The sequence below is a fragment of the Lepisosteus platostomus genome, chromosome 7 (genome assembly GCF_059453375.1).
Source record: "Lepisosteus platostomus isolate fLepPlt1 chromosome 7, fLepPlt1.hap1, whole genome shotgun sequence".
NCBI classification, from domain to species: Eukaryota; Metazoa; Chordata; class Actinopteri; order Semionotiformes; family Lepisosteidae; genus Lepisosteus; species Lepisosteus platostomus.
This window is the reverse complement of record NC_142617.1, coordinates 61,307,020-61,326,618: the sequence shown is the minus strand read 5'-3', so window position 1 is coordinate 61,326,618 and position 19,599 is coordinate 61,307,020. Positions and strand designations below refer to the sequence as shown.

The 19,599-nt window shown below is 37.2% G+C and overlaps 1 protein-coding gene across 5 annotated transcripts in view; it reads right to left on the bottom strand.

The window, feature by feature from the left end:
• vps13c (vacuolar protein sorting 13 homolog C) overlaps positions 1 to 19,599 on the bottom strand; it is a 96,913-nt gene that overhangs the window by 31,640 nt on the left and 45,674 nt on the right. For 3 of the 5 annotated variants that reach the window (XM_088641590.1, XM_088641587.1, XM_088641589.1), the window contains 24 exons: positions 19,103 to 19,256; positions 18,227 to 18,306; positions 17,516 to 17,575; positions 15,368 to 15,518; positions 15,017 to 15,133; positions 14,763 to 14,866; positions 13,413 to 13,580; positions 12,647 to 12,682; positions 11,104 to 11,408; positions 10,751 to 10,898; positions 9,876 to 9,987; positions 9,382 to 9,509; positions 8,839 to 8,995; positions 8,416 to 8,495; positions 7,340 to 7,399; positions 6,592 to 6,757; positions 5,025 to 5,144; positions 4,485 to 4,588; positions 4,092 to 4,259; positions 3,677 to 3,981; positions 3,265 to 3,412; positions 1,966 to 2,116; positions 973 to 1,097; positions 195 to 364 (listed from right to left, as the gene is read on the bottom strand). In XM_088641590.1, coding sequence (XP_088497716.1) covers positions 195 to 364; positions 973 to 1,097; positions 1,966 to 2,116; positions 3,265 to 3,412; positions 3,677 to 3,981; positions 4,092 to 4,259; positions 4,485 to 4,588; positions 5,025 to 5,144; positions 6,592 to 6,757; positions 7,340 to 7,399; positions 8,416 to 8,495; positions 8,839 to 8,995; positions 9,382 to 9,509; positions 9,876 to 9,987; positions 10,751 to 10,898; positions 11,104 to 11,408; positions 12,647 to 12,682; positions 13,413 to 13,580; positions 14,763 to 14,866; positions 15,017 to 15,133; positions 15,368 to 15,518; positions 17,516 to 17,575; positions 18,227 to 18,306; positions 19,103 to 19,256 — 3,317 coding nt within the window. The remainder of the gene's footprint in view (positions 1 to 194; positions 365 to 972; positions 1,098 to 1,965; positions 2,117 to 3,264; positions 3,413 to 3,676; positions 3,982 to 4,091; positions 4,260 to 4,484; positions 4,589 to 5,024; positions 5,145 to 6,591; positions 6,758 to 7,339; positions 7,400 to 8,415; positions 8,496 to 8,838; positions 8,996 to 9,381; positions 9,510 to 9,875; positions 9,988 to 10,750; positions 10,899 to 11,103; positions 11,409 to 12,646; positions 12,683 to 13,412; positions 13,581 to 14,762; positions 14,867 to 15,016; positions 15,134 to 15,367; positions 15,519 to 17,515; positions 17,576 to 18,226; positions 18,307 to 19,102; positions 19,257 to 19,599) is intronic. The other 2 variants (XM_088641588.1, XM_088641591.1) reach the window with 1 other exon arrangement.

Sequence of the window (19,599 nt, the reverse complement as noted above, 5' to 3'; positions counted from 1 at the left end):
ATCACTGGATGGCTTCACACATACATTTTATAGTTCTGGCAGACCTTATGGGCATAATGGGTAACGAGTATACTACAAAAACTTCAGAAAGTTTTTGAAAGGTTTCATTTACAATAGAGAGGGTTCTGTATCAAGGTCAGCATGACTCTGAAGACAGTACATTCAAGTCACATGATCAGCACATTATCTCTTACCTTGAAGTGACACGCTCTACCCCTGCCCTCATGTCATCGAGGGTACAGGAGGTCAGAGAGGTGGAGACCTCTAAATCACCAGTACTGAGCATTTTCCCTGAGGCCTTTATTAGATGCAAAGTGAATTCCCCAAGGCTCAGACCTTCCTGATGCTGGCAGACTGGGGCTTTCTACAGAGAGAAGGACAGAGAGTAAATTCCAACTGTCTACTGTAAAATATTACATTTTACCAATATTGTAGAGTAATTCTAGAGTACATTTGCTCTTGGTCCACAATTTACACCTATTTAACAGCAATTAAAGACAATCAATTCAAAATTAAATTAAAAAATAAACCAATTTAAAATCTGAAAACAACTAAAAACTAAATTTGTATTTAATATACCTGATATTTTATATGCAATTTACAGTACATTGCTCTAAGATTCCTTAGAAAAAAAAAAGTAACAGAGCATTCTGCTGTACACTTGAAATGTCTTTAATATTAAATACGAAAGGTCAAGCGAAGATCTTAGGAAGGGGTCTCCCAGTCTTGGTCCTGGAAGGATTACATGTCTGCAGGTTTCCTTGTTTTTTTTCAAAGCATCAGCACGTGAAGAGTAGGGCAAAGCTGTTAAATTGGTCCAATCAAGCCAAAACCGAGCTGACACAGGTCTTTTGAGAGTGCAGTTTTTTCTTATTTTTAAATAAATACTTCAGCTTATGCTCAAAAACCTCAGACATGTTTTTTATTCTCACTGATGAGGAGCAAAGCCATATAACTTCAAATAGGACATACCTCTTCAGGATTGTCATTGTACAGGGCTAAAGACAGGGATTCGATGCTGAAATTAAACTTCACAGTTTCCAATGGATCTTTAGAATCCTGCTTTTTAGATACATCTTTCTGCTTCTCGGTGCCTCCTAAGGAAACATAAAACAAGAGCACACAAAAGCTGCTGACAATAAAACCTGGCCAAACACAAAAGACCATCTGACTCAGAGGTATCCTTAATGAGAAAGAAGAGATTTGAGCTGGGTGACCTTTTTACAGGCGATGTAGTCGTAGGGTGGCTTTTTGTCTTGCATTACTTGATTAAGGTGAAAAAAAACACATATGGGCTAATATCAGTTTTAGAATAATGTTAAAAAGTAAAGGTCACCAGATGTACAGATCTAATTCAGGCAAGCTCAGTACGTATAGTGCAATACTGTATTACAACTAAGACTCACATTGCAAATATTTCAGAACATTGGTTTTGTATTTCTTAGCTAAATCTTCACAATTATCAGGAATGGTTCATTTATTTCTCCAAAGCTCAGTCTCTGGGAAAGAAAATAATAATTGCTATTTAAATATGTAAAACATGTTGTTTTAAAGAAAAGCAACTGTAGTAATAGAAAAATAATTTTCAACAGCATGAATATAAACCATTAACATTAATATTGTCGTGAATTCTGTGTTGTTCATTATGACACACTCAATACTGCACACTGTGGGCCAGTCTATTGATTATTCTGCATTGCTAATTCTTGATATTTTGTACTTTTCAATGTCAAATCAAAATGCAAGTGAATTCACAGCAGTCCCAGCATTGAGAGCTGATGAAAAAAGGTTCCTTACAAAGCATTATCACTTCAAAGACTGCTTGATCGAGCAATGGGAAGTGAATGCTAGTTTGTAAGCCACACTCATTAATATTCAGTACAATGAAAGCACCCATGTCCTTTCAAATGCACTTCTCTTCAGGGTTGTGTGTGTTTCACCTGTGTTAATGCCACAGGGCCCTACCATCGACAATGTCTGGTCCAGTCTGTGCTGGCTCATGCTTTTGCACAGCAATTGCAGAAACCTGGGTCTCAGCCTGTGGACTGGCTGCCTCTCCAAAATTTTCCATCAAAATCTTCAATAGCACAGAGAGGTCATCCTGACTCAGAGCAACCTAGAACAAAAGAGGCATTGAAAGAGATGACACGCTAGTAAAGAAGGAAGATGCAACAGGCCAGAGAAAACTCTTTTCAGAGCTGTGTTCTTTTTTCTATTAACATTTTGAAATGGTAACTATGTTTTTATTCACATCCTCCCAAACTGGAACTGCCAGCTTGTTAAGCAGCTCCAACATGTTACTACAACCCTCTTACTACACAACTTCCCTCTTAAGTTGTACACGCAATAGGCAAGACGCATCAAATTAAGCCAATGGCTGCCGAGACCCAAATCATCAGTACAAAGAGTATAATAATCAAGAAAAAATTATTGCTTTTATTGGCTGAACCAGTCCTCCTCCTTGAATTGCTTTTCAAGAAAAAAACTGCATCCCAGAAAATGTAAATGGAATTTGACTAAAAAGGTGTTTTAAAATGGAATATCAACCGATATTTGATGAAGAATAACACCTTCATTATGCAGGAAAACAGGGATTTGATAACACCTTTTTTTATATATATACAGTATACCCACTCAGTGAGGAACTGGAAAGCGTTTTAAAACTTAACTCTCCAGATGCTACTATTGTATTGCACAGCAGGGAATGAGACACTGTTCTTCCAACATACTTGCATGCAGAGCCATCTGACAACTTGTGTCATTGAGAGATGTGCTACTCCTGCTGTTGGCACTAACTCTTCTAACATCACTGCAGCCCACAGGCAGACAACAAGTCACATTAAAAACACTCTTTCGCTGGAAAGTTGAGAGAGCCTTATAATATTGCCAGCCCCCCACATTGCCAATTGTACAACACTGCTTGGAGAATCCTGGTCCTAATCAGGTAGTGACATGACCGAGGGTCATGTTAAGATCACACAACTCAAATCCCAGAAACCCCAGAAAATTAGCAGCTAATAAAGAATGTACTCAACATTAACGTCATGTTGCAATTGTAAAGAGTTAACGTTATCACCTTGCATTTATGCTTATACAGTATAACACTTTTCGAGGTCCCTATTAAGAAAAACGTTTCTGCTGTGTATTAAAGCATTATAAGCACAGCCATTTCCAATGTTCTTAACGATTCCTTGAACATTACAACAGTTAGTCGTAGTAGCAGTAGTACTATTGCAGGAGCTCTGTTTAAAAAGCAGACAATACCTTCATAGGTTTTAGATCTCCATCAATTTCAACTGCTGGCATTTTGTCAAACCAGGGAGCTGCGAGGTTTCTCTTGACTGACAGCAGGAAGTTGACAGGTTGCAGAAGCTCAGTACTCGGCTGAACGGAGCCTTCCTGCACATAAATTCTAAGACAAACAGCAACATCAAGTAGGCAGGTGGACTTGTAGGAAAAAAAAATAAAGCAATGTAATTCTGAGTTTTCTTTTAGAAGAAAATGAGTCTCGGATATTAAATTTAAAAGAAATGGCAGCTCAGTGTCCAAAGACATAAATGTATTTTTCCTTTAAAGCTATCAAGAATAACTCAAATATTTTGCCAAACATCATTGGAACTTATTAGTGACTTTTTATTCTGCAAGACACCTGTCTCAAATTCAAAAGACATTTCACCTGGACAGTTTCATTTGGGTCAACTGCATATCCATTTGGTCAATGACAGCTGGCAGCGGGCAGCCCTCAGCAGAGAGAAGGCAGAACTTGTTCTGCACGATGATCAGACCCAGGTCAACCTCCAAGGCATTCTGGGATGTGGAGGACTGAGGTATGATGATGACTGGGGCCTTCAGCCTGATGTCCATCAGGAGGCGGAAGCTCTTCTGGGCCAGATCCCTCACGCTGGAGGCTGCCTTTTCAGCAGCCTGGGCTGTGGCCACAGACAAGGCCTCCTTCGCAGTTTGGAAGTTGTTCGAAAAATTCTGAGAAAAATATAAGGTAACACTTGATGTGACTGATTCTACACTGAAAGGTTACCTGAAAAGAAGGGGTATTTTTTTATTTATTTATTTAGGGCACTTAAAAGGCTTACCAGCAGCGACATCACAAATTTGTGCAGATAGATCATTTGAATGCAGCCCACTCTCAGATTCACATTTCCATCAAACTTGGAGGTGTCTGTGTACCCAGCTCCCTCGGTAGCATTGGGATACAGCCCCATTGTGAAGCTGAACACTTCATCTCCCACGATAGAGATAGCCTGATATCATTAAAGAATAAAAACCTCATTAGAAGGTAAGTCTTTGATCTCATAATTAATTCTCAGCACTTCCACATTTAATTAGAAATAAACAGAATTCATTTTTTTTTTAGAAAGACAACTAGCAAGGCAAAAGGAAATAGAACCACTTAACTGGTAAGCAACAAAATGTGATATTCATTTCTCCAGTACAAACTTTCACACCAGAACCGTGCAAGCACTTGCCTTTTTATGAACAGTATTTGAGTCAGCGTCAGTGACGATAAAATCTCTGAGCCGGGCAGAAATGCGTGTTTGTGTCGACTTCATCAGTAAAGACCCATCAAAACCTGCACAACAGATAAGAAATTCTTCCTTATAACTTAAATATAGAACCCATGATGTTAAATCTTATTTTAAAGTGATCTGTAGTACATAGATCTAAAATAAAAGCAACGCATCTGAATCAAGTATTTTGCAACATAGCGTTACAGAAGTGTTGTTTATTCTAATTCTAGATTCCAGCAATTTTCAATTACATTTTCAAGGCTGCCCATATAATAGAAAGTAGCTTATTGTTCAAGTTTTGTTTTATGTGACAAGACCCTTCACAGATGATAAGAATGTTATGACAAATATTTAATAATACATCATTATTATGAAGCTATACTACCAGTACATGCTGAACATATATGAAAAATAAAACTTAATAAATAAGGAGAATTAAAATTATCATTTTCAACCAAGGGAAAAATCATTAGTCATTCCCGCAAGATGGTCTCTTACCCCGAATCTTAATGTCTGCGATGCTACATTTTTCATCGCACACAAGCACATTGAAGGCACCAAGCCTGGTGTCAACTTTGAGGTCAATCACATCATCATCAGATTGTAAACTGAGAGATGCTGCAAGCACACAGACATAATTGTCAGCAGGGGGCAGAATAGCAGCATGAACAGCACAACAATCCCCTGCTGAATTTCACCTGCACTGCAGGTAATATCTAACACGCATTTGATCCTTTGTTAATCGGAAACGTATCTACCCCGTCTCATGCAAGACATGAAATGAAAAAGTGGAGGACACTATCAATAAGTACGAAACTCATACATCAATGCTATACTGTACATTACATTTTACAAACTGTTCCATGACCTACAGGTAGGTAGATCTAGGACCTTATCATTTAAGATCACAATTAAAGAGAGGATCTCACTGTGTCAGAATTCAATATTCAGATTTTTCGAGAAACAGCAAAAAAAACAGAAAGCAAAAGTTCAATATACAGCAATACCCGTGTCTACAGGTAGTCTAGTCTACAAATATAAAATGGTATATTTTTATCCATTGCTTATTCCAAACCTGTCTTGACTGTGACTTATGATAACAGAAACCCTATGCAGAAACAAAGTAAAAAAGTATTTATAATTTAAAAGTAAGATACTACATAAGAACAATAGGAAAGTTACAAACAAAAGGAGTCTGTGGGTACCTCTAGGTTGTTTGGTAATTATTTGTTGATTGATCTGGGGATTCTTGAAAGAAGCTAGGGTATTAGTTTCAACATAACAGCTGGGTAGCTTGTTCCAGGTTTGCATGAAGAAACCCATTTCTCCATGGAGGAACCACACCAGGGTCTCCTGCATGTGAGGTGGGAATGCTCAGCACTGCACTAAATCTACAGTTGAAGGACATGGCACTGAACTTCATTACTGCTACAGTGCACTGGAGGAAATCGGGTTTTTACAACGCTTTCTTCAAATCCCTCCCCCTCTTCCCTGAAGTTTGATTTTACATAAAAACAAGCACTATTATTAATTATATTGTGTTCATTCACCACTGTATCACTGGGTTTCACTAAATATGTACACACTGTGTGAATGCGCTTTGCACGCAATCTAAAATCAACAGAGGGCCATACCTTGATAAGGTTAAGTGCTACTTATAGACATGGGTTTATCTTTGTGTACTAAACTAAAATGGCACAAAGGTAAAAGGATCACAAAATGTTATTAAACCCATCTAAATCATTTAACAAAAATAGAATATTTGTTTTTTAGTCAACTAAGATAATGTTAGAACATCTACATATTGTGGGCTAATTAGAAAGTAAGATTTCGCTTTAGTAAATATACACATGGTCTGCAAAGAGTTGTTATAGTTTCATCTTAGTCCACACAATCATACGTATCATATTTTCAGATTAACATGTTATTATTATTTTGCAGAAGACAATCGTTTAAGTATAGTTTTCCCCCTATGTTTAGGTTTACTGTATGCTCTCCAGGTGTCCACATTATGTTAACTATCACTGCAAGTAATATAATCATGGAAGATTAATGATCAAATTACTTGTCTGGGCTTCATAGATTTTGATTTCTTCCCCTGTTCCAGGAGTCACTGTGGGCTCTCTGTCAGAGGAGGTCAGGTTTCGTGCAGACAAGGCAGTGGAGAGGAAATTAATGGTGGAAAGCAGCGATTCTGTGTGCAGCATCAGGTCAAGAGATGTGAAGGTCACCTGTGCATGAAATATAATCAGACAGTCTGCTGTTGTACTTGCTGTTTAACCAAGTCTCACATTTCTAGATGACATCCAGACTCACTCAGATGTTGAATCTAAAGAAAGCTAGATCCATGATTGATCTTTTGGCAAATTTGAAAATTTAATTCACTATTGTTGAAGAACTGGAATGAAATATGGAAAGAAAATGACTTGCTTCTTACACACTGAAACAAATGAAATGCTGTTGTTTTCTTTTATTTTTGTTAATTGCCTTTTCTGCTTATGATGTAGTCACGGTTCCTAAGCATTCAAAACAACACTTCACATGCTGCAGAAAAGCACGCTGACGTCCTGTACATTTATTGCAGATTCTATGCTAAGAGTAAAAAAGGCGCTGTTATGATATAAAAACAAGCTTTCACAGATGTGAATAGAAGAACATGCAAAATGAAACTGGGCATGTGTTGGCACTTTCCTTAAAGGAAGAACACTGAGAAAACAATACAAACTTGCTGTAGAAAGTGACTTGTGGGACTGAAGAAACCCAGCTCTGTCATTATAACACATCAGTTGAGCCATAGAGCCCATTTTACTCACATCGATCATCTGCTCTGTTTTCTTGTGAATGGTTTCAAAGCTTGGCCCGTTCCTGTCAGCCTGTTGGGACAGACAGTAGAAAATCTGTTCACCTAGTGCATATAAAACTAGATCTTAATAACTATAAAAACTACTGTACATCATATGTTACAAAGCATATGTACTACTGTAAAGACTTAAATATTATTCTACAAACAAGCCACAGAAAGGTGTCAAGGAAATACATTAATATTTTTCCATCTGGCACACAAACCTAGTACAATGCTTCCAACGTACAGTAATCTTATCTTTCTTGTGTTGCCTGTGCCTGACACTACAGTTTCTTGCAAATAATCCTAAGAGGGGTAACTATTTATTAATTACAGCTGTGTATGGCTGCAAAAAGCAACAGTCCTTATCTGTTAAGTGCTTCTGGAATGAAAGCGTCTGTAGATTCTTGTGTTGTTCTGACTTCCAGACCTGGTGCCTGGCAATGAGAGAATTCTCAAGGAAAAGGCTTTTGTTGGGCCTCCATTTTACTTCACTCTTGTGCTACTGCTCTGAACAGGTGGTTGCTTATCTACTTTGCTAAAGTCCAACAAGGTTCTCAGAATCTGCAGAGCTTGAAATGTATTCCTGAAGATGCTGTCGCCAAGGAATTAAAAGTATGAATATGTTAGCTTCTACCGTATCGCAACTCTTTGCGGACAAACACCTAAGTCCACTTTCATGTGTCTAAAATCAAAGTTAACAGCCACAGTCAATTGTTTTGCCCTTGAATTATGAAGGGTGAATCAGTCCTTGGCAAAATTAAAGATTATAAAATGCCACTGTCTACTCAGTATCGTGAGGTAACTAGAGTAACCCATTACGCGCAGCAACTACATGCCCTTAAAAAGCCACCAAAACTCTGAAAGATGCTCCTTTTAGGACACGTTTATACAGTGAAATCACTGTTAGGTGTCTGGTAACTGATTTTATTTCACCTCCCATTTTCTAATCAGGAAACGTCTAGCATCATTATTAATATTTCAAGAATAAACGTCAGGCGTACAGTTAGGTGAAATTAAATGCTATAATTTGAACACAGACACTACCTTGATGTACTGCACTTTTAGAAGTTCTGTACCGGATTCATCATATGAACTGATTAGATGAAGAGGTTCACCATTAGAATCTAAGAAACAAAATAATAAACAGCACAACTAAATCACTTGTGTTAAAAATCTGCAGGTACAGCAAAAAAAAAACAGGTGAAAGGCAGTCTTTCATACAATTATACAAATAAAAAATATACAGTATATATACAGAAAATGTCCAGAAACATTACTATTCACATCCAACTTTTGTACCTTCAAATGCAAAAATAATTGTGAGAATAAAAATATTTAAGTATGACTTTTGATAGTACATGCAGCTCTTTTTAAAGTTTAGAATTTGGTTTTAATTATGAATGTTACTGAACTTAAACCTATGATTTATTTTTGAGGGATAAATGTTAACCTGTAGCCTGTACAAACCTGTAAACTCAAGGCACTTCATACTGATCTTCCTGAGGTAGGTTGTAGCACACATGTCATAGTTTCTTATTTTGGTCTCAATTCCAACCTGGGACACTTGGAGCACAAGGAAAGGACATTCCTTCTGGTTTTTTTGCTTTTTAAGTTTCACCAGTACCTACAAGAAACAACATTAGTGATTCATATGGCTTCTTGGTGACTACAGCTTTTCCCTAAAATCAAACAAGACATTATTTTCTTTTGTTCATGCATTTGTTGATTATCTATTTTTTAATTCCAGCCTCTAGCTTTCTTAAAGACATGCTAAGGAAAATGAAGAAGAAACCCCTATACTACATATTTGCCCTCACACTCTGGATTTGTGCAGTGAGACTGCTACTCAACACATTCACTCACAGTTTCAGTGCCTTTTCCAAGGTAACTTTAGCCATATTTGTTATATTTCCAAGCTACTGCTTTGCTGGTTTATTAATTTTAAAAGGTCAAATAAAATAACATAATGCTGTGCCTGGGCAAGGGTGTGAAAGCTTCAAAGCAACACACCTCCTTGATTTCAAAATTGAAGAGAACGTTAAGAGTGGTTTCACTGATGCTTCCTCCGACACTGGCCGGCTCACTCCCCACCTCAGCTGCCAAAGAGCTCTCCGCCACTTGGGTGTCTTTTCCTTTAGCTGACAAGACAAAGAAAATGTTGATTTCTGGTAGGTAACTGTTCGATTACACCTGTAATCTCCTGACCTCCTACCTTCTTATACACAGCACAGATCCATTGTTCCTGATCTGCTACTGCACGATCTCCGCTTCACCTGAGACTCTCTCTGGAATTCTTAGATTTATTACATTCCATACTATAGTTTCCATTATCTTATTCCCTATAGTCTCATAACTGCTATAATCAGGAAAATAACAGTAAAGTACTGATAACTATTTTTTAAATCGCTTAAAAGGAAACCAACACAGAGGGCAGAAGCAGCCGAGTATACAGTAGCTTTCACTCTTAGTGACTTCCCGTGATAATGTTGTATAGGGCAAATCACCTGCGAATTCTGTTTTTTTCACGTCACACGCGCTCAGCTCCTTACTGCCTTCACCAAGGTTTTCAACAAGGATTTTCATTAGAACTGCGAAATCATCCTCGCCCAAAGCAACCTAAAACAAGGCAGGTAAACCGTAAATGAACATCATATTCCCTGATAGAAAAACACAGGCCTGACAGTTCAGTTTACTCTTCCACAGGAGGCCATAACCCATACTTTTTAAATGGAAGACTGTAAGACCTACGGAAAAAAGTGAATTAGTTTACATGTTCCTGGAACACGACTGTGTGAAATGTTTGATTAAGGCAGCTCGGGCAAGAAGTGTATCTGAGGCAACGTCTTCCTTTAAAATGCAGGAACACACACAGAATGTTTCAGTACTAAATATCTGTACCTGAAAACTGATACACAATGGGCTGAGCATGAAAATTTCCCAGAGGCAAAAGTACAAGGTTCAAAAATGGTAATGCAGATGCATGTTTTTAGCAGTTCTCAGTTTAACTACGACATCTATCTGACACTCCATAACTAGTTTCATGAGATAAAAGGCGTTTTACACACTTCAGACTGACCTATTCTAAAAAACACTGTCTGCTGTTCTTTACTAAATTGTCTATGTGCAGGTTCCTACACACCGTATTTCAGAGGACAGCTCAGTTTAGACATCACACAGCACTGAAAACCAATTCCAACAATATGATCTGTATCAACCCATTAGATCAATATCATTGTATCATTAGATATAATAGGTGAAACTTTGTGGCACCTCCTGCGTTACAGAAGATTAAGACCCCAAAAGTTAATGAGAAGCATTGCTTACAGTGATATCGTTATTCAAATCCTACGTTACTGCACTGGCAGCCAAAAGCACTTACATTCATAGCCTTCAGGCTACCCTGGATCTTCACCCCTGGGATCTCACTGTACCAGGAAGCAGCCAGATTGCGCATCACGTCCAGCTGGAGGTTGACAGGCTGCAAAATCTCTATATCTGGCTGAGAAGAATCTCCTCTCAGGACAGTCCTGGAATAATTCAGCACATAATAAGTGAGGAATGTCTGCCAGGTTTGTGTTTAAAGATTTGTACTATTTACTATTCATATTTCTAACATTGACTCAAAGATTATAAAAACAAAGCCTGTGAATACTGAAAGGGTCTGAGTGTATCCTCTCATTTGCAGAGATCATGGGAGATGGGAGTGTATGAGAGGTTAGTAGTGTAGTTCACCTGGACAGCTTCAGCTGTGTGAGCTGGACGTCCATTTGGTCAATGACAGCTGGCAGGGTGCAGCCCCCCACAGGATGCAGGCAGAACTTGTTCTGCACGGTGATCAGACCCAGGTCAACCTCCAAGGCATTCTGGGATGTGGAGGACTGAGGTATGATGATGACTGGGGCCTTCAGCCTGATGTCCATCAGGAGGCGGAAGCTCTTCTGGGCCAGATCCCTCACGCTGGAGGCTGCCTTTTCAGCAGCCTGGGCTGTGGCCGCAGACAAGGCCTCCTTCGCAGTTTGGAAATTATCGACGAATTTCTGAGAGGAAAGAAGAGCACGTGAATACATAGTATTGGTCAAAGAGATTCCTCTTCTATCCATTTCCACAGCTATGGAGGGAGTAAGCGCTGTTAGAATGGCGTCCTTGTGTCATTTTGCTTCACACTGCTTGTTAGTAGTTGAAAGCCATGCAAGAGAGTAGCAGACGCCAGCTGATCTGGCTTCCAGTCAAATTTGCTTAAACCAAATGCAAATTTGAAGTAATGGCTGGCTGGAGCCATGTATTGTGAATTCTAAGTGCATAAAAGCAGGTTACTTCTCAATGGCTTAATTGCTCGTTCTGGACATATGGTATTTCACTCTTCACACTCTGCAATACAACCATTCCAGCTGGAAGAAATCTCAAGTTATCACCTGTTATCTTGTTACCGCACAAAAGCCAGTAACAGGGTTTAAATTTAGGTCCGGAATGGAATGGAATGTATACTTTGATTGTAATCCTTGTGCATTTGGGCATTAACAAAACAGAGAAAGATTTTGATCTCTTATACAATATTTTTCATGTCAAAAATACTTGAGATTTTGAAATAAGTTTATAAATATTATTGAGTGAGGCATTCAAAGGCGTTTTACAAATTTAACACATCATGCATGTGCTCTTTAAAACCTATTAGATGAGTAATTTATTAAAAGCAGAAATCTCATTTGAGCATAACAATGACATCTACAGAGATGGAAGACAGTGGCTCTTAGTTGCATAAAGGTTTGGCATTAAAGCAAAAATGTGAAACTGACACAGACCCGTAAACTGGCATTCGCTGTCAAAGTGTAGCAATTAAATTATATTTTTTTGATTACAAAACGAAACAGAACCTTTTTTCTTTTTTCACTGAAATAAAAATAGCCAGGCTACATTAGCATGCCTCCACTGTCACCCAAACAGAAGGAACAGCATTTGTAGCTTCATTAACACTGCATTCTAATTCTGAAATAGGCGTTTTCATTTTTAAATTGTGCAGGTGAAAAACAAAGAATTTTTAATTTTATATTAAATATGGTCTTTTCCCGACCCTATTATGAGTTTTTGGAATTAAATACGAATTGATATGAGTACGTGAAGGCTCACACACCTACATACAGTACATCCCGAATTTAGTAAAGAGCTCATTACAAAAAGTGTGTTGCAGTAATGGTTCTACCCAGACATACAGTAGCAGACTCAAAGTGCATTGTGTGCTGTAAGTGAAGCTGTCAAGGTTGCATGCCATAGCTTGTACCTGGTGAGGCGAGGAGTACTGATAGCTAAGAAGGTCCTGAAAAGAACAACAGGGATTTACAGTAGGAACAAATGAAAAAGACAGAGCAGGAAAGGAGACTGCAAGGATCGTATGAAAAGAAGAAAAAAATCTTCTAAACACATAGCACATTTTACTCCAGAGACTCGGCTCAAATTAATTTATAGTCTAATGTACTTCTAATAAGCCAAATCACTGTATTTTAAACTGTAAAGGAACAACAGGGAAAGATTAGCATTGGTCTTCCTTTTCAATTAAAGTAACATCAATCCTTTTAGATGAAGTAATGGAAACTAATAAAATAGAAACAGTTTAGAAACAGTGTGCCAACATCTGTGACCACTAAATCCATTACAGACAACTTTTGATCCTGTAATTAAGAGCAACAGAGAGAAATGTCACCTTCAAACAAGGAATGAGCTGAAAGTGCCACTTCTGTGAGATTACATGCATAAATGTGTATTTTGTAAATCTGGGAAATCTCCACATAACGTAGCTTTTTTATCAAACTTTTATAAAGAAAGTATAAAGATTCTCTCAAGAAAAGGCTAGACGAGGTCCTGAGATCAATGAGCTACTAGCAATAAAATCAAGTTAAATTGGCCAAACTGTCACCCCTCATCTGAATTCCATTCTTATGTTCTGAAGTAGTGCAATAAAAAAACCCTTTACTTCTTTATATTGGCTATAGGTGACAGCATTAGGCACTTTTTGAATTAATAGAAACGTGGAAATCCATGGTACTCACTAAGAGAGACATCAGGAACTTGTGCAGATAGACAATCTGAATGCAGCCCAGCTTCAGAGTCACCTTCCCATCAGCCTTTGAGGTGTCAGCATACCCATCGCCTTCTGTGGCATTTGGATACAGCCACATTTGGAAGCTGAACACTTCCTCTCCCACAATGGAGACAGCCTACAAGAGAGAGAAAAAGGTAACTATGCCCCACTGCTTGGTATCGTACAGAGAAAAAAACGACCTGGAAAAGGGCACTCCTCCAACACATCCATCTGTCAGTGGAATAGCGGAGAGTTAGCACAGACTGGGAGGGCACTGCATTGCTCACTGAAGTTGCTATATGCCAGCAGCCACCAAACACATCTGCGGACCCACTGTTTCACACTAAGTCAAGGGAACCCCAATCAACTAAAAGTCCATCTAACCTCAGTATTGCTTGTCCAATTGTCCAGATGTAGGCTAACACGTGAGCACTCCCAGTCAACTGCTGACATAGCCCAGGATCAAATCAACAACATCTCTGGTATTATTATGATAATTATTTTTAATATATGCCAGCCTCTGTGTACATCAGGCTCTGTATCGTGGGCACAAACATGCTTGTGTATAATCACATTAGTCAGTGCAACTTGTGGAAATCTATTCATAACTGATGCATGACACCACTCTGCATTGTTCTAGGTAGCAGTTTCCGCTGAAAACAGCTCTGCTGGAAATGCAAACAACATCATTAACAATCAGTCTTTCACACAACAAAAAAAGAGCAAGAAGTAGCTCTCTTTCAGTGCTGCTAAATTAGTTACCCTTTGTGAGTTGATTTAGAACTATCAAAATCTATTAAAATACATATTTTAATCTTAGGGTAAGTAAAACAAGAAGCGAACAACCTTAAATTAAATACACTCAGAGGCTTTCAGGGCTATGGAATTATTAATCACTCTCCTGCATCACTAATTGAGCTGCATCCTACACATGTGTGCTAATAAAAGAAGAGAAATTAATTACTTTACAAAAAACTGAGCAATATGCACACTAAACTGTCTTGCAAGGATAGGCTTCCCTATGACCCCAAACTGGATAAAGAGGTTAGAAAATTCAATTTTCAATTTTCTAGAATTTGGTCAGACTTAGTTCTTTTCTGTTTAGCAGTGATGGTTCTCTATTTAGGCTATCCAATAAATATTTGACAGCTGAACTTTTGAAAGGATCTAAGACATCCATTCTGAAGAGAGGAAGCTGTTCAAGGAGCACATAGGTTATAGCAAGGCACCTGAACTCCACAATCCTACAATAATTAATCCTACAATAAATCAGGAGATATAACTACAGTTCAAAGCAAGGTAAGGTACAGTATCTTACCTTTTTGTGAATGGTTTTCGGGTCGACATCTATCACAACAATGTCCCTAAGTCTTGCAAAAAGTTGAGTCTCATTTGCTTGGACAAACATTGATGCATCTATGCCTATAAAACAAATTTATGTAATGTATTTTAAAACTTTAATGTTTAACATATTTCAATATAAGCAATATCAATTTGATTAAATTAATAATGGTATACTGCATATTTAATCAGAAATGCACTCAACGGGTACTGTATTTCATTCTTGTTTACCTTGAATTCTGATGTCAGCTATACTTCGTCTATCATCACAAACCCCAACGTGGAAGGAGCCCAGCACTGCAAAGACCTTGAAATTATAGATGTCCTTGTCCTTTGATCCTTTTGACACTGTAAACAGGAAAAATGTTAAATAATCAGTATGAATCAACACACAATAATACCTCCACCACAACTTCAGGTCGGATGGAATATTTTGACAAGTGCGTGCTGCACTACAACTTCGTTTTGTGCATGTCCACTAAGCAAAAGCAAAGCTTATTAAAAAAATTACAGAAGTGGCATTTCCCTTGCTTTGCATACAACATGAACGTCATTTAAAGAGTGAATTAAAAAAGACGTTGCCTCTTTTGCCCGACGTCTCTTTCTCTGCATGCTTTTTGGGCTCGGTCTCTCCAGAAGCAGGGAGGCTCGGAGGAATGGCGGCAGTGAGATAGTTAATCGTGGACAGCAGGGCTTTGGTATGCAGGAGGAAGTCAAGAGATGACAAGGCCACCTGAACAGGGGTACAAAAAAAACCTCGGAGTGTTCTTTAGAAACAAAAACATTACAATTGTTCAAGACCTACATCAAAATATCAAACTTCACCTACCATAGAGAAGATCATCTCAACAAGGAGCTAATAGGTCAACTTTTTGGGTGGTTGAGTCAGAAAATTGTAATGTAACAGCAATGATCATGGTGTGCAGTTTCTATATTGCAGCTAGGGCAATGGTAATGTAAATGAATGTAATGAACACACTTACCAAGCAGTGGAACTCAGTATATATTCAATAAGTAAGTGTACTGTATGTTACACAATTAAGAATGAGATTCATTAACAAATTAAAACCAAGGCCTTAGATCTTAATTACTCTGAATGTCAAGGGACTATAGTAATTGCCAAAGGAAGTTATTTAGTACACAGGATTTCTAAAGAGTATTTTTACAGGTATATGCAAAGAATATTAAATTATATAGAAAATACTGTGATCTAAATAATACATGTAATATGTACATTAGTGAAGCAAGCAGGAATACCAGGATGCTCTCTGTGATCACTAACAAGAACAAAAGAAAATGGAAATATCTTTGAATGAAATGAAATCCTTTAAACCAATCCATGCATGAGCATGCATAGTGTATCTTCACAACTGTTTATTGTTGTCTGTATTCTTTCATTACTATACAGCTATACATTTTTGCCATTTGTTTTGTGTCTCTAAAATAAAGAATTAAAATAACTTAAAATGTTATATTACTATGAAGTCTAATCCCCGTAAAAAGTCCTTAACCTATTTTTATACTACACAAATTGAGTGGATGTGTAAAAAAAATGGGTTGGGGAAGGTAACTAAAATAATATTGTTGCTGGATCTGAACATATTAAAGGTGCTTAGATAAGATTCCACACCTCCTCAGAAATGTAATGAATTTTATTAATGTTCAAAACACACCCCTGTATTTAGAATATTCATATTCTTTGCACACTAAAAGAATTAACACTTATACTGTATCTCGCTGAATAAAAGATGACATTCTTTCAATTTTAGTACAAAATGAAGAAAAGGTGAAGTTAAAATGTAGGTTCAAAAACCTCAGATCACAAAGCTCATCACTTCATCTCACGTCATCATAATACATATTTTTTCATCATTATTTTCTCTGATGATTTACAGATGATATCATGCACTTCTTAAATTATTTTTATACTGTAGTTAAAAAATATGAATGTTTAAACAGATTATTGACAAATAATTAATTTTGAAAATAATTCAGCACTTTATCTAATATTCACAGATTTCTTTTAAATTTCAAACATGAGTTTGCAAATAATGAATATGCAATTTTAAAAGAATACAAATTATGGATAATGCTACAATTTGTCATAGCCAGAACCGTACCTATAACAAAACAGAAATACACATTATGCACTCCTAGGTTTTAAGAAGAAAATTACAAAATGACACGCATCTGTGCACATTCATAAATGAAGCAAATAGCTTGTTTTTTGTGAATGTTGCCTATTTTCAGAAGACAAAAAATTCAAAATACATTAAAAATACTGTATAATATCTTACCGAAGCACTTTTAACATCAGTATTATTTTAAATAAATTTAATTTTTTTGGTTTAAACATTACACATAGACCACAATGAAAGGGCAGATGAAAACAGTGCTTATTATTTCTCTACTCCAGTTCTTCAAAGGCAAAAAGGCAAAAGTAGGCTTAAAACCTACGTAAGATAAAGCTTTCAACGTTATCTAAAAATAACGTGCTATTATTTTACTTACTAGGAGTTAATTAAGAACAAGTTTTTATTTAAGGAAAATATTTTATCTGGAACTTCTTCCTGAGCCGTAAGAGGCATTAAAACTTGGGAAACGCAAGGAAATGCAAACAGTTGGGGTTATTGCGTATGATATCTGTTGGGGAAAATGTCATACTCGTGTCCAAGCACTCATCAGTGGTTGCCTTGGTCTACCACAAAGACAAACAAACGCACTGCTCACCTTTAGTGACTGCTCAGTGCTATCAAACACAGTTCGAAAGTTGGGTCCGGAAGGGTTAGCCTACAAAAGCAGAAGAGAATGAAAACAAATACTGTATATATGGGTATCATTCTATATCTTTTTTTCTATTTCTCTGTGTTCATAATAAGACTGTTTAGGATTCAATGTAAAGAGCTAGATTGAAATATTTGCATTGGTAGAACAATTACTTTTCTATGTAAGACAGCTGGTTTACAAACCCAGATGTAACATGCTATTTGTTTCTGACAATTTTGCTAAAAGACTAAGTATAAGTTTAAATTCACCATGTGATGTACAGTATTATAATCTCTATCAACAGACTTTAGAGTTGATATTTTAGCATGGAAGAATATGTTTTATTAAAGTTTGTATGCAATGACTAGTGATTAGGTGGGTAATCCAGTGACATAAAATATGAAAAATTTAGGAGGGGAGCTTTTTTTTGTCTTCAGACAACGCAGTGGATCACTGTTGTGAAGACTGAGTGATGTTTCCAGAGGCCTCTGAACAATAACTTCTGGAAGAGGTCAGCCCTTCTTTGAAATAAGAGGAATTTTGCAAACAGAATTAACCTACAGCTTACACTGCTTGTTAAGTAATGTGGAAATAAATCTCTGCATCTAATCAGAAAAGAAAATGTGTAATCTATGTGCAGCATGGAAACTAAAGATAGTTACAGTGAACACTCACCTTGATGTATTCAACTTTCAAAAGGTCAGAACCAGGTTTGTCTGAAGAGCTAATTAAATGAAGGGGCTGATTTTGGACATCTAAAACAAAGAACATGATGCTTAGCAGTACAGTATGTTCAAGGCTTATATTTGACACATTTAATATTTTTAACACTTTGAAACAAGCTTATTGGCCCTAATCTACAGAGAACAACAAATAATGGCATATGCAGATACTGTACTGTACCTCCACTGCATTAAAATGTCCATCTACAGTATATTGAAAAAAACCACCTAACCAGATATCAGGATACTGCATCAACAATCTTGCAGTTTTTTCCTGCACTATAACTTGGCCTGTAAGTGAAACTCTTTGAACTCTTTTACCCCAACAAGCAATTAACTTCTAAAAAAATTAAATCATGAATACTTTTAGAGTATTTGCTCTTGATTGCAAGTAGCATATTTCCTTAGTTTCACATATCCAATTGTGTTTGATTTCATAAAGAAGCAATTGTGCATATTACCGTATATTTGAAATTGTGTTATGCACATTTGTGTAATCTGCTTGTCAGCGACTCTTTAATGCAAAACATCCCCATAATAATTGTATTACATCTATTCTGCATTTCTGATTTACTAGAAGGATCATTCTAAATCCTACGTGCATAACAACAGCACACTCATTGATCTGTCTGGCTCAAAAATGCTAAAAAAAGCAACTTAGTGCATTTACTTTTTTCTGTCCTAAATAACAGGGCACATGTGATAACAATACATTCTGTGACCATTTTAGCTGAACTCTAGCCTTTGTTTTGAAACAGTCCCTTTACTTTACTTGTACCTTGCATAATAATAACACACAACAAGAAATCTGTAAAAAAAAAAGGCACACCTTTTATTTCACAGTAATCCAAGCTAATTTTTCTCAAGTAGGAGGTAACAGTCAAATCAAAAGCTCGAAGGCTTCCTTCAGCACCCAGCTGTGAGACGTTCAGGGCTAGCACCATGCTTTCTTGCATGCCATGCCTTGTAAGTTCAACCAAAACCTGAATGAAACAGGAAGCAAAGTGTTACTCCAATTCAAGGCACTTTTCCCAGGTCTTCATCCTAATCATTTTGGACTTTTGTCCCCCACAACTTAGTCCTATGACAGCAACATTGCCACCCTGTAGCCTGATCTTGTCAGGTCTCAGAAGCTAAGTAAGGTTGGACTTGGTATATACTCGGATGGGAGACCTCCAAGGAAAACTATTTTGCTGCTGGATGTGGTGTCATAGAGCTCTTCCCTCTGAACCAGAATTTCCCAAGTTCTTCGGAAGAAACAATTAACTGAAGTTTTACCTACTTGATCGTGAAAGAACCCTGCACTATTCAAAAGAGTAGGGCTAT